Source organism: Cebus imitator, unplaced genomic scaffold (assembly GCF_001604975.1).
Source record: "Cebus imitator isolate Cc_AM_T3 unplaced genomic scaffold, Cebus_imitator-1.0 Scaffold868, whole genome shotgun sequence".
NCBI classification, from domain to species: Eukaryota; Metazoa; Chordata; class Mammalia; order Primates; family Cebidae; genus Cebus; species Cebus imitator.
The window spans coordinates 156629-171037 of NW_016108183.1; the positions used below are offsets into that span (position 1 = coordinate 156629).

At 40.6% G+C, this 14409-nt stretch overlaps 1 protein-coding gene across 4 annotated transcripts in view; it reads left to right on the forward strand.

The window, feature by feature from the left end:
- CHRDL1 (chordin like 1) overlaps nt 1-14409 on the forward strand; it is a 124027-nt gene that overhangs the window by 74730 nt on the left and 34888 nt on the right. For 2 of the 4 annotated variants that reach the window (XM_017520712.2, XM_017520714.2), the window contains exons 5-6: nt 5248-5393; nt 6854-6947. In XM_017520712.2, coding sequence (XP_017376201.1) covers nt 5248-5393; nt 6854-6947 — 240 coding nt within the window. The remainder of the gene's footprint in view (nt 1-5247; nt 5394-6853; nt 6948-14409) is intronic. The other 2 variants (XM_017520713.2, XM_037735646.1) reach the window with 1 other exon arrangement.

The following is a 14409-nucleotide window of genomic DNA, read 5'->3' on the forward strand; positions in this document are numbered from 1 at the left end:
GCCGAGAAAGCAGCCGCACGGGGGCACAGCCGCGCTGGCGACCCGTGGAGCTGCTCTGCCTGGGAATTGCCTAGTCTGTGGGCAATAAAAATGGGGCGTCCACTCACCCTCTGCGCTTTCACTGGGAGCTGCAATCCTGAGCTGTTCCTAAACAGCCATCTTGGATCGATCCCCATTTAACAGCTTTTTAAGCCTTTCCCTCCAATGAAAGCAGGATTTTACCTGAAGTCAGGGGAATGTCTTATTTATCTTTGTAGCTTTAATGTAACATAGTGTCAGGTATTGTCAATGTATAGTCAAGGATCTGTTAGTGCCAAGTATAGTCAAAGACCTCCATAAGTACTTCTTGAATGAAAAAGAAGACAAGAGAGAAATAGTGTTTTGACTCATGTCTCCATAGTACCTACCATACACATCAGTACAAAGCAAATGCCTTTTAATTAGTTATCATCATCTATGGAAATCAGGAAAATTTCTTCATATTCTTCAATTTTACTGTTTCCTCTCTATGCCTTCTTTCCAGACCAACATCATCTACCATTTATTATGAATGTTATGTACCAGATACCTTTGGGCTTTTTAAAATTAATTATCTCTAAACCTCACAGCCATGTTAAAGTAGAAGGCATACTCAAGCCTTCCTGAGATCACAGAACAAAGACATGCCAAATCTGGTATCTTCATCTGTTTGAGCTGCTCTAACAAAACACCATAAACTGAGTAGCTTATAAGTAACAGAAATTTATTTCTCACAGTTCTGGATACTGGAAATCCAAGATCAAGGTACCATCAGATTTGTTTTCTGATGAGGGCTTGCTTTCTGGTTCAGAGATGATGCCATCTCCCTGTGAGCTCATATGGTAGAAGTGGCAAATAAGCTCCCACAGGCCTCTTCTAATAAAGACACTGATGTCATTCATGATGGTGTCGCCCTATAACCTAATCACCCCCAAAGGCTCCACCTCATAAGCCATAACCTTGGGAGTTATGATTTCAACATATGAATTTTGGAGGCACACAAATATTCAGATCATAGCAGCTGGAACCTCAGAGACCAATGTTTGCAGACTCCAGAGACTAGGCTCAGTTCTTTTCTCTGGTATTGCTATGAGATACGCATATAGAAACAGCATCCTATTCTAGGGGTTTCTTTTCATAGTCATTCTCTCTTCCCATATATTTCTGAGACCTGTGGTAGAGCTTTAAACTTTATACAAGCTTTATACCTTTAGACAATATAGTATTACTTTGTCGGATGTTTGTGTCTCTGTGTCACGAGCAATTAAAGGGAATATAACCTCTTCTTTCTAGCCTTTACCTTCATTTCCATATCCCTTCTCCACCACCCTTCTTCCCAGTAGCCTGCAAATGTTCTAAGTCTGTATCAGTAGAATGACGGAGAACCAAAGAAATGCTAGAATCAGGCTCAGCCATCAAAAGAAAAGTAGGAACCAAAGTAATGGCAGCAATGGCAAAAGAAAAGATGGCTTGGCATCTGGGGAGGTATTTGTATTTATAACACTGGGAGCAGATTTGTCTCCTGACGCACAAGCTGCTTTTCTGACTATCCAAGAAGTGCCCCACTATGGAAATGATTGTTTTATAGGGTAGACAGAGTGGGGAAGAGAGCAGTCAGCATGAGGACTTGGTTCCAGAGTATGAGAAGAAGGGTAACACCAGGAGAGGAGAGAAGCTGTACAAAAAGAAGTGAAGTGGAACCACAGACTTCTTGGTAAAATTTGCCAGTTGCTCTGAAGGAAAAAAAAAAAAAAAGCCTGTGGCAGTTATTCACACTGAGGTGTTAGTTTGTGACTAGGTGTTAAGTGTAGCCTCTCATAGAAGTCTTGGGATTGCAAAAGGCAACCATTTAACCTAGAGGAATAGACTTCTCGTAGTGGCATTTTAAGCATCAGTGAGAGAAAAGGTGGTAAGAGACATTTAGGATAAGGAGGTATTTTCTGAGCATCCCAGAAATCATAGTTCTGCTTACATATGAGATCATCCCTCACTTGAGGAGAAGAAATCTCCTCTTTCTCAACACATCTGTGGTCACATGATTTAGTGTTTGCTCACCCTAGGATGGTTTCTTCTCCAGTCCTTCTTTTAGTGCTATGTGGGAATTTAACTGGAAATGGAAGAGATGGGGGAGGCTAGAAGCCATGCAGCCTGGTCATTCCTGTTGTAGCATTCCCTGAGAGGCCCTGAAGCCAGCTTTGCTTTGAACGAATTTTCTGCTACTTTTTAGTCAGAAACACTGAATATGTTCCAAGGATAGTTGGTTACTAACCCAGCCACCTTGGAAAATCTGGGAGAGAAGAGGGTAAAGTATGAGGTGGCTTTTCTTCCTTCTGCAGTTGGGAAGCATGCTGTGTTGGCCCTCTAAAGATGCAAGGGGAAATTTGAGTCCATATTGCATTTCTAGAGATAGTGAGGCTTAAAGAGGTAAAGTGCCTTGTACACGATTGTGGGGAGTCGGTACCGCTGAGTTGGGATTATGACTCAGTGATCCTGCTCTGAAGATTTAATACCCATTCTGTGAAGAGCACAAATTTGAAGGCAGGAAAACTGTATTTCTGAGTTGGCTCTCCTGTTAAACAGTTATGTGACATGGGTCAAATATATTGGAGTACTAGTAGCCTCATTTTCAGTAATTCGCCTCCCCCAACAACATACACACTGTTAAGGGTGTTGGAAGAATGAAATAAGAATGAGAAGATGTTAAGAATTTTATTGCACAAAAGTAGCCTTCAGCATGACCATAACTGGTTTCTTTTTCTTTGATTCTGTTGTGTCTTCCTCTCTTTCTCTTTCTTACTATCTGCTATTGAGTAGAATTATAAACTCCAATGCCAGGTTACTCAGAAGACTATTGCAAGGAAGATTCTCAACATCATTCTTCCAGTGGAAATCTCACCCTGCAGTTGCCTTGCCATTGATCCCTAGGTGGAAGGCCCACTTAAAAAATCAAGCCACATTTTTTTGAGGCAAAATAATTCCAAACTTCTTTTTTGTTTGTTTGTTTGGTATTCCAAAGATCTGCCAGCTCCTGTAAGACCTATGGCAAATATTATTTTGTGGGTCACTGTAGTTTTCCTTCACCACAAAATGCTGAGATTTGGAATAATTAGATCCCAGGGGGCAAATGGCCCTGCTTCTGTCCTTTCTCTGACGGATTTTACTCATGTCTGCCAGCTGTAGCTGTCTGGTTGTATACGCTTGTGGGCAGGGGCAGGGCCTCTTAGCCCAGACAGAGAGTCAATTAGTATAAGTTAAACTCTTTCTAGGAGCTAAGGCTGTTTTTATAAGGTAAAAGTAAGGAATTTTCTTTATATCCTGTAAAGGGTCATTAATAAGTAGCTAACACTCTACGAGTGAATTACTCAGAAATTGATGTTAGATATACTTATATAGCAAAGTATAGAATTGAGTTAGTTACCCAAATCGCCGAAGCCAAAGAAAGCGCATTGTCTGTTTTCTGGGTATTTTAGGCCACAACATTAATGACAGCATAGCCTTCATGTTCTAGTGATTTGGGTTTTGGTTTTAAATTAAATGGTCCCTTTTTTATAATATATTTGAAATGATTGGCACTCTTTTTGATAGTGGCTATGAGGGAAGGTTCTAGACTCAGTAATACATCAATTTATATCTTAGTGCTGCTACTTGCAAGTTGTGTCACCTTGGGCAAGTCAATTAATCTCTTAAGCCTTAGATTCCTCATCTGCAAAATGGGTATAATCTTAATGTTTACATCAGAACATTATTAGTAAGAGCCAATGAGATTATGTATGTAAAAGCACTCACTCTTCTGCCTGGCACATAGCTAGGGCTTGATAAATGGTATCTATAATTCTAACATTATTATTTTGGATGTTATTTTGTTAGCCTTTATCATTTTCACTACATCCTGTGAATAATTTCATTCTGTTTTCTTAAACAGTTGTATTGAGGTATAACTGACCCACCATAAAATAGACTCATATTCATTATAGTATTGACTGATGGAAAGAAAGGATGGTCCAACTCTCCAAGCCCCTCCCTAATGAAACACACAACTCCTCTGATTTCTGTCCTTCCACTGTCTCATGGCAGGTACTTTCCGAGCTCTGATTATATCCATTGTTGGTTTCAAGTACTTTTTTCACCACTCACTAGCTTTGTGACTTCAAATAATTCACACAGCCTCAGCAACTTCATTTCCCTCAAATGAAAACAAAGGCAAGAATTTACCCTACTTGATTCACAGGGTTGTTATGAGGCTCCATTGTGGCAATATATGTGAAATTTGTTTGTAAATGGTCTGCTTGATTACTATAATTCACAAATATGAGTTTCAATAATATTCAAGTGTCATATTGTGTGCTTCAGACGTTAGATGCCTTGAGAGGTCCAGATTGTGGCTAGAATTATTTAGAGAGTGCTTCGTGGAGGAAAGGGGGCATAAGTTGAACTTTAAAAATGAGCTAGGACTTCAGTGGGTGGAAAAGAGTGGGGGAGTGGGCAGTCTTGGTGGAAGTATTAAAAATAAGCAAAAACCACAGAGGCTGGAACAAGCAGATAAGCACACAAGTAATTTAAAATGTGGGAGGTGGCCAGGCACGGTGGCTCACACCTATAATCCCAGCACTTTGGGAGGCTGAGGCAGATAAATCAATTGAGGTCAGTAGTTCAAGATACTTGGGAGGCTGATGCACGAGAATTGCTTGAACCCAGGAAGCAGAGATCACAATGAGCAGAGCTTGTACCACGCACTTCAGCCTGGGCAACAGAGTGAGACCCAGTCAATCAATCAATCAATCAATCAATCAGTGTGGGAGGGGATAGAGTTACCAGGGCAGTCACAATAGATGGCTCCTCTTCTGAAGCAACCTGGGGAAAAGATTAAATAGAGGTAGCGTGGACTCCTTCCTTTCAGGAAAGATATATCTTGTTCATCTAGGGATATTAGCTCCATCTAGGCAGGGACCTTGTCCATGTTCTCTCTGACCTCTCTCTAACACATATTACAATTCCTGGCACATAGTAGGTGCTCAACAAATAAAAGAATGACTGCATGGCTGGATGAATGGTAATGTCAGCTGCTGTCCTCATCTGGCTGTTTTAATATTATTTAAAATTATTGGCCACTGGAGCAGGGACTGTCTTTTAATTCCCTCTATGTAGTATAGCCCCATCTGCTATTAGGATTTATGAAATTCTTTTCAATGATGCCAATACTTGGTGTGGTTTTTCTCCACCCTGTTCCAGAAGACTCCTTACCACCAGGAAACAATAAGGTGACCAGCAAGTCTTGCGAGTACAATGGGACAACTTACCAACATGGAGAGCTGTTTGTGGCTGAAGGGCTATTTCAGAATCGGCAACCCAATCAATGCACTCAGTGCAGTTGTTCGGTAAGACCCTACATCTTAACGTTCCTGCTAGGCCTTACCCAAATACAAGAGCTTCCTCTGTACTTGTACTTTCATTTGTGCCTGCACTGAACGGTGTTTGAATAAAAAATGAATTGCGTTAAATCGTAAGTCTCCATGCCCAACCAAACTCCCTGATCTTCACCAACCCTGAACAATTCTGTTGAAGGGCTCAGGCCCAATCATGTCCCAGTCTTAAAACTGTAGAACTGCCTAAGTGGGCAAACGTGAGCTGTTTATGTTGATCGGCACTCCTTTTCATAATTACACCACCAAAACCTTCATCTGAAGGACTCACAATTATTTGAAGCTTTGGGAATGCTATGGGTGGAAAAGTCACTTTGACCATCTAGGGCCACTCATTGCAAGTAACAACAAAATGAGTTAGTTGTCTGTTAGTTTCCATCTCTGAAGTATTTTACTAATCAGTTAATTCCTAGTGCCCTGCAATGAGAAACCTCTCTATAAATGCTTGGTTATGAGGAGTACTAGGACATTACTTGCCAGAAGAACTGCATTTACTTTACAAACAACATATACCAATTATATCTTACCTAATGTGCAGTCCAGAGAATATAATAGATGGAACTAAAAAATGGAGTAAAATGGGTGCTTAAGCTGTACCAGGAAGGAATGAAGTTAGATGTAAAAACAGTTTTTCTGCCTGTAAGTGGCATTAAGCACTGGATTGCCAAGAGAAGCTATAGAATATTTTCCCTTTAAGACTTTTAGTAAGAATATAGTATCTCAGTATTTTAGGAGAATTTCATTGTGGCCTTGCTTTCCTAATGTCCTTCCAGGAACCCTTCTAGCCCCAGAAGAATATGCTTCTAAGAACTAAGAACAAGGTTTAAGGAATAACATTTAGAAGACAGAAATTTAGGAAATCAGGATTATTGCAAAGACAGATGTAACCAGCAAGTAAATTTTATCCTCTCCCTTGGCTTATGCTAGACTGCGCTGTGGCCATCAGATCATCTTGTATAGTTTCGCATTACCCCAGAGAGCTTATTTTTTTGGTTTCAAAGGGAAATTCTAGCGAATATTACCAATGGAAGCTATGACATAAATCTTCATTCCTTTAAACCTCCAATCCAGCTGGGGGACCAAGGGATACCATGAACAGAGAAGAAAGAAACAAGACTATATTTGGTGGCTGAGAGGCTGATGGCATCCCTCACAGACTACTTTGTACCACCTTAGACCATGATGCCTGACTAGGATTGCTAATTCTTCTGTGGCTTAGTCTCTAGCATGGATAAATTGCAGTAGAAAAAAATAATGCCTAATAAAATGTAGGAAGTACTGAGAACTGATGGTGGGAGAGCGGTGGGGGGGAAGGACATGCCATGTTTTGAGCCCCTACCCTATCTCAGGCATTAAGTGAAGCCTTTACAGGTACACCAGATGATTCTGATCTTAATTCTGTTTCTCCTTGGCAGGAGGGAAACGTATATTGTGGTCTCAAAACTTGCCCCAAATTAACCTGTGCATTCCCAGTCTCTGTTCCAGATTCCTGCTGCCGGATGTGCAGAGGTAGGTGTCTTATATCCCAAGACCCCTGGGTGCTGCTATCCTGAGTAGTAGAATTTAGAAAGGAGGAAAACACCTGTCCAGTGTCCTAGGGAAAAGTAATTTTTATGGTAGCCTTGGTTTTTAAAGGTGCTTTAATTAACTAAAGGAAAAATAATTAAAGCATTGATTTTAAAGGCCACAGTCTTAAAAAAGAAAAAAAAGCACTAGATGGAGAGTGCAGTGCTTCAGGAGAGGATGGGAGAGAGTCATCACATGTGAAAGTGAATATATTTATTTCTCCATCCTTAATCCCTTCTAGCTTGGCCCTTAAATTATTGTATCATAAAACACAGACTATTTTCATTCATAGCCTTAAAAGGAAGAATGGATCTTGCAAAACACTGATGTGGCCATTTTGAAGACTGTACAGAGCAAATTTACGCATATTTTTAAACCCCGTAATAAGATAGTGACGAACTCAATAAAAGCAAAACAGAAAACATTTTCTCAAATTATATTCAAACTTGAATTATCTTCTCACACCAGTCTTTTCTTCTTTAGCTTTCTTTCTTTTTTTTTTTTTTTTAATGTCACCAGTTTTTTCTCTAGGTTCCTAGGATCAAATGTAATCCTCTTTAATTTCTCATTTGTTACCTCTTCTCAAATTACCAGATCTGTCAGCAGTTATCTGTATCTCTCCCTTTTCCCACTTTCCCACTGGCAATATCCTAATTTTATCCTCTTTCCTTCCATCCAATCAACATATTTTTGACCATATACTGTATGCTCAGCATTGTGCTAGAGTTGGGGTATTTATATTGCTAAATACAGTAGACATATAGGGCATTGCTAGATCATATGGAATCTTTATGTGAGTTCCAAAAAGGATTCCCTTATGTAAGATACTGTATTGCCATTTTTCAGAAAATCCCAGTGAATGCATCCCTGTAGCTGTGGCAACTTTTTGTAGTACACAACCTACACAACCATATATATAGCATACATAGCAGCCAAGATATGTTCTTTGCTCTTACAGAACTCTCCAGAAAAGACAAATAATAAGCAAATGTGGAAATACAGACAATGTGAGTACTATGCAGAAAATAAACAAAGGACTGAGATAAAAAATAAGAAGTTTATTTAGCTTGAGTTGTCAGGAAGGCCTCTTTGAGGAGGTGAAATTTAAGCTGAGACCTGAAAGATAAAAAGGAGTCATCTGTGCAAAGAGCCCAAACAAAAGCATTCTAAGTAGAGAGAAAAGAAAGTTCCGAGGCCCTAAGCAGGAAAGAGCTTAGAGCATTCAAAGAGCCTAAGGACCAGTGTGGCTGAAATATAGTGATTGTGGTTGAAACTAGCACGGGATGAGGCTGGAGAAGTGACTAGGAGTTAGACCATGCAGGACTCTGAAGGCCATGGGAAGGATTTTGGATTTCCATTTTTAATGCATTGGGAAGCTATTGGAAGGTTGTAAGAAAAAGTGGGAAGTGATCCAATTGACATATTAAAGGATCTCACTGGCTACTATGTCCAGACTAGATTGGAAGGAGGCAATAATGTAACTGGAGAGACTAGCAAGATGGTTAGGGTAGTACTCTTTCCAGTGTGACAAAATGGGTGCTTGGACTGGGGCACAGTAGTGGTTCAGAGTGGAGCCTTTGGAGCCAAGCTGCCTTGGTTCTAATCCCAGCCTTGCCAGTTTGTAGTTGGATTACCTTACTCAACCTTTATAGCAATCTTTAAATTGAGGATAATGTTAGCTCCTACCTTGAAGATGGTTGTGAGATTTCAGTGAGATAATATAAGAGAAGGACCTGGCATACTAAGGATTCAATAATTAAAAGTGGACAAAGCTGAAATACATTTAGAGCCTTAGTTCTCAACCATGGGTGCGTATTTGAATTACCTTGGTAGATTTATACCAGATCAGGAGGAGGAGAGGAGGTAGTGATTCCAATATGCAGCTAAGGTTGTGAACCACTCAGTTAGAGGAAAAAAGTTATAGGATTTGCTGGTGGGGGATGCATAGGTGACTCCTATACATTACTGCCATCTTAATCTTCCAAAAAGAGATCCATCACCCTGTTACACCTCTGTTCAAAAATTTTTATGCTAGCATGTATTTGGACTTACTATATGCCAGTCCCATTTCTAAGCATTTTACATATATGAACTCACTTAATCTCATGATAACCCTATGTGATGAGTATTATTGTTCTCTGTTTTATGGATGTGGAAACTGAGGCAGAGAGAGTTTAAGAATCTTACCCAAGGTCAGGTAGCCAGTGAATTGAGGAGCTAAGGTTTGAATCCTGACAGGCTGGCTCCATATTTCAGGCTTTTAACCCCAGTGTTCTGCCACTGAAAGGGATGACTCCCTGTTGCCACTCAAATACATATCAACCCCTGACTCTGACAGTGAAGGGCCTTTCATGATCTAGCCTCAAGTTACCTTTATAGGTCAATATTCATGCACCTCATGGCCCACTGCATTGTTCCTGTATTCTCTTACCTTTGTACCTTTGCTCTCTCTTCTTCCTCTCAATGTTTCTCACACTTTAGTGTGCTTCAGAATTGCCCAGAGAACTTGAAGTTCAGATTCCTGGATCACACTTGCAGAGATTCTGATTTAGTGGCCTTGGAGTGGGACCCAAGAATCTGCATTTATGCAGACCCAATCGTTCATTCTGGTGCAGAATGGTGGTCTGTGGACTGTCACTTTGAAAAACCATTCCTAAGACCATGTAGATAACTTGGGACAACCTGGAACCATGTATTTTTTTTTTAATATCTGAGTTTACTGCACTTAAATTGAGCCTATTAAAATTCTGAAACCTGATTGCACCAATAGAAAAGCAACCAATTTAAGTTTATGATTGGTTAAATCATCGAAGTCCAACCATATGGCAAGCAATTTGGGGTGGATGAGTGGCAGCCATTTCATGATAAGGAACTGGGAGAAAAAGGAGACAAAAGGGCTCCCTAAGTAACAACTGCACTTGTACAGGTGGGATGGAGAAAACGTTACCTCTTTTTGGAAGTTCTTTTTCTCCATTCCTGCCTGTGGAAATCCTGCTAGTCCTTCAAGACTTAGCACAAATTCGGCTTCCTCAGATTCTACTGCAGGCTGTCCTCAGGTCACATTTCGATAAGTAGCAGTTGGAAGGCCTTTCTTTTCTGCTTTCCCACCTCCATCCCTAGTTTCTCCACACCCATAAATCCTGCCTATCCTTCAGAAGCCAGTGTAAATGCCACCTCTTCCATGAAACGTTTTTAAATCCTGCAAACTAGAAGTAAACCTGTCTCTACCCTAGGACTCTTCAGCACTTCACCTGTGTTTCTCCAAGAGCATTTATCACCTTGTCACCCTCTGGTTTTTTAAAATTATTTGTGCTCATGTATTATCATCCCTATCAAAATGCATAACCTCTCTAAGACAGAAATTCTTTTTCATTTATCTTTATTTCCCCCACTGTGCCCGGCAGAGTAGGTGCTCTTTAAATGAATGCACATTAGATTGGAGTGATGACTAGAAAGTTAGTCATGATTTGAATTAGGTCCTACCAAAAAAAGAATACAATTGTTGTGCGTTTTTTCCCCTAAATTACTGATTAACTGTGGTAGATGGTGTTGAGTATACATTGATTCCTGGTCAATAGGAAATTACTTGGTCTCATTCCTGATCTCCAAGTTGTTCTTTTTTTGCCATGCCACTTTAGGACAGTACATTTAATATTGCTTTTTGGAAGGACTGACCTTGTTTGGACTACCAGTGTATGCTCATCCCTTTTTAAAACTTTTTTTTTAGTTTATATTTTCATTTTTTGGAGATGGAATCTCACTGTATCGCCCAGACTGGAGTGCAGTGACATGATTTCAGTGCACTGCAACCTCCACCTCCCGTGTTAAAGCGAATCTCCAGCCTCAGCCTCCTGAGTAGCTGAGATTACAGGTGTGCACCACCACGCCCAATTAATTTTTGTATTTTTAGTAGAGATGAGGTTTCACCATGTTGGTCAGGCTGGTCTTGAACTCCTGACATTGTGATCCACCCGCCTTGGCCTCCCAAAGTGCTGGGATTACAGGCATGAGTCACCGCGCCTGGCCACTCTCCCCTTTAATACACTATTTGTACCAACCCTCATAAGTCAATATGGATTTATTTACAGCCTAATTTGATTTATGCTTCAGTAAGGCCCTGGATACTTCCATACATTTTTCTCACAATGTGTGTGTATATGTCTGTACCACAGTGTAGCTATTACATTTCAGTCAAGAAAGATGGATATTTTGTTCCTCACCTCCTTTCTCATCTTCATCTTTCGCCCAACTTAATTTCAGTCTGGCTCAAAAGAAAGAAAGTCTATACTGAGCAGAGGTGTACATGTGTTTGCTAATATAACCAGCTGATCACTATAATCCAGCTGTTAGACTGAGATTATTCCCTTTGGGGAAAAGGATACCTGAACTCTACACTGAAAAGCAATTAATAATAGAAATGAAAGGCAACAGTGAAAAGGCATGTGACTGCAACCTAGAGGCAATACAGTGTAGTGCAAAGGACAGCGGCTCTGAAGCCAGAAGGTCATAGATTTGACATTGCAGGTCTACCACCTGCTAGTGTTGTTATTAGTCTGACTACTCAACCACTTAAAACCTTGGTTTTCTCAGCTGTAAAAATGGAGATTATGCTTACTACCTATGAAATGTAATCTCCATAGACAGAGCTTTAGTTCTAGTCCTTCTTGTGGTAACAAACCCTGGAACTAGCTATTTTCTCTGCAGTTCTCTTGTTACAATTTAAATTTCTTTTTTATGTCCTCAGAAGCAACAGATAAAAGTTAGTTATTACTGGTCATGTGTTGTTGCTTTATATACTTGATAATTCATTAGGTTTTTTTCTTTTTTTTTTTTTAAGTTTAAATTATTTATTTAAGCCATCTCCTGCCACAAGCAAAGGAATGGAAGATCAGTATACCAGTCATCATTTGATACAAGTTTTTTCTTTGCAATCTCTCATTCAGCCTAACTGCTCCATTTTCTTTCATCTTCCTTTGTAAAAACCAAATCCTATCCTTTTATAAAAATTGTTTTTCTTTCATTGCCTCCAGTTTTTTTTTACATCTTTCAGCTGTACATAATGTGGTTGAAACTCCTTTGAAGTTCTAATTTTTGAAGCACCTAGTTATTTTTTCCTGTGGAAATGATGTTTTTACAATGGTGTATCTTATATAAGCATATTACTCATACAGCAGGGAACCCAGACACTTCTCCCCTATGCTGGCCACCCTAACTGCAGGCCAGATACTGAAGAAGAAATAACCTATTGACTGCCGTACTTGCAAACCTTCATATAAAGGGCTCCATTGAAATAGCCTCTCTGCACTGTCCCCAGACACTAATGTGTATCTTTCTTCCTGGGTTAGACAGCAATCCTAGACACGGATTGAATCGCAGCCCTAGCCACCTCCTTTGACTAGACATGTCTTTGAGACTAGGACAGTCAAGGAGAGTGCTGGCACAATGTATGTCATTGCTGGCACTTCAGCAAACCTCATTAGGACTGAAAGCATAGTGCAAACAGCCACTTGAACCTTAAGTGAAACTTTATCAGAAGAAAAATCTCATCAGAGATTATACTACTGCTACATTCTAGGAAGGCAGGCCTCAAACCCAAACCCACACCCAACTTCCTTCCACCTTTGATCATTTCTACTCCCGGTCTCCTGCTCATCTTGCTATACAAGAGAAGGCTAGGTACTTGGACTCTAGACAAGGAAGAGGTATTTGAGGTAGCTATTAACTGTATTGAAAGCCAAGTATGCATTTAGTAAATGGTGTCTATATGTAGCACTTACAATGTGCCAGTGTTCTAAGCACTTATATGTGGAATAGCTCATTTGATCCTCACAAAAATAGTATCAACTATTTATATCCCCATTCTACAGATGAGAAGCTAAGGCAGAAAATTTAAGTGATTTATTTGTCCAAAGACAAATGGTAGTAAGTGGCAGAGCTAAAATTTAACCTGGTCAATCTGACTCCAGAGTTTCAAGCTCTTAACCTCTACACTACCTGTTGGGACCCATCCATAGGAGTAGGACAAGGATCTCTCCTAGTACAGGTGAGTAAAGGGGAAGAGGGGACATGCGTGGCACATTGTTATACACAGATACTCCTAAGAGAGTATCTTACCACACTGCCCATATTTTCCCATCAAGGCCTTAACTTACCCTTCTCTCACTCTAGGCTTAAAGAGTCTTGAGTGTAAATATCTACCTTCTTTCATTCAGCAAACATTGTCAAGCCATCACTGAGAGCCTGGCACTGCACCAGTGCTAGAGATACAGTGGTGAACAAAAATGGACATGGAACCTGCCCTTATGGAGTTTTAGGGGGGAAGACAGACACCATATCATGATATTAGTAAATATAAGATTGCAACTGTGCCACATGCCACAAAGAAAAGGTGTTATAAAAGCCAGTAATTGAGAGCAGTAGACCTATTCAAGGAAGTAAATGAAGATTCCTAAGACTGTCTCTCCAGCCTCAACTGACACCACGTCCCTCCTTGTTCTCTGCACTCCAGGGTGAGGGAAGATGGGCTCAAAAATTAGGGAGATACCTGGTGGCAGTCATAAATTCCTGGATCCCAAACTTCTGATCCCATGAATCCAGCCCCTCCCCAAGGCTGTAGGACTCTATGATGTTCCTTCCACATTGTACATGCTACCTAGAACCCTAATCTAGGATTTTTCTTTTACTTTTCTTTCTTTTGACTGCTTCCTGTTTTTCAGAGACAGGGTCTTACTCTGTCACCCAGGCTGGAGTGCACTGGCACAATTAGAGCTCACTGCAGCCTCAAATTCTAAGCTATCCTTCTGCCTCAGCCTCCTGAGTAGCTGGGACTACAGGTGTGCACCACCATGTCCAGCTAATTTTTTTTTTTGAGACATGGTCTTGCTGTGTTGCCCAGGCTTCTCTCAAATTCCTGGGTCCAATTGATTCTCCTGCTTTGGCCTCCCAAAGTGCTGGGATTACAGACATGAGCCACTGTGCCCAGCCTAAGAATTTTCTTCTTGAGAAACTACTTGATCATGCTACCATTTCTTGCCATAAAAATTTCAGCTTGCTTTTTTTTTATTATTGCACTTTAGGTTCTGGGGTAAATGTGCAGATCATGCTGGATTGTTGCATAGGTACATACATGGCAAGGTGGTTTGCTGCCTCCAGCCCTCCGTCACCTACATCTGGCATTTTTCCCCATGTTATCTCTCCCCAACCTCCCTACCCCACACTGTCCCTCCCCTAGCCTCACCACAACAGACCCCAGTGTTTGATGCTTCCCTCCCTGTGTCCATGTATTTTCATTGTTCAACACCCACCTATGGGTGAGAGCATGTGGTGTTTGATTTTCTGTTCTTGTGTCAGTTTGCTGAGAATGATGGTTTCCAGGTTCATCCATGTCCCTACAAAGGACACGAAC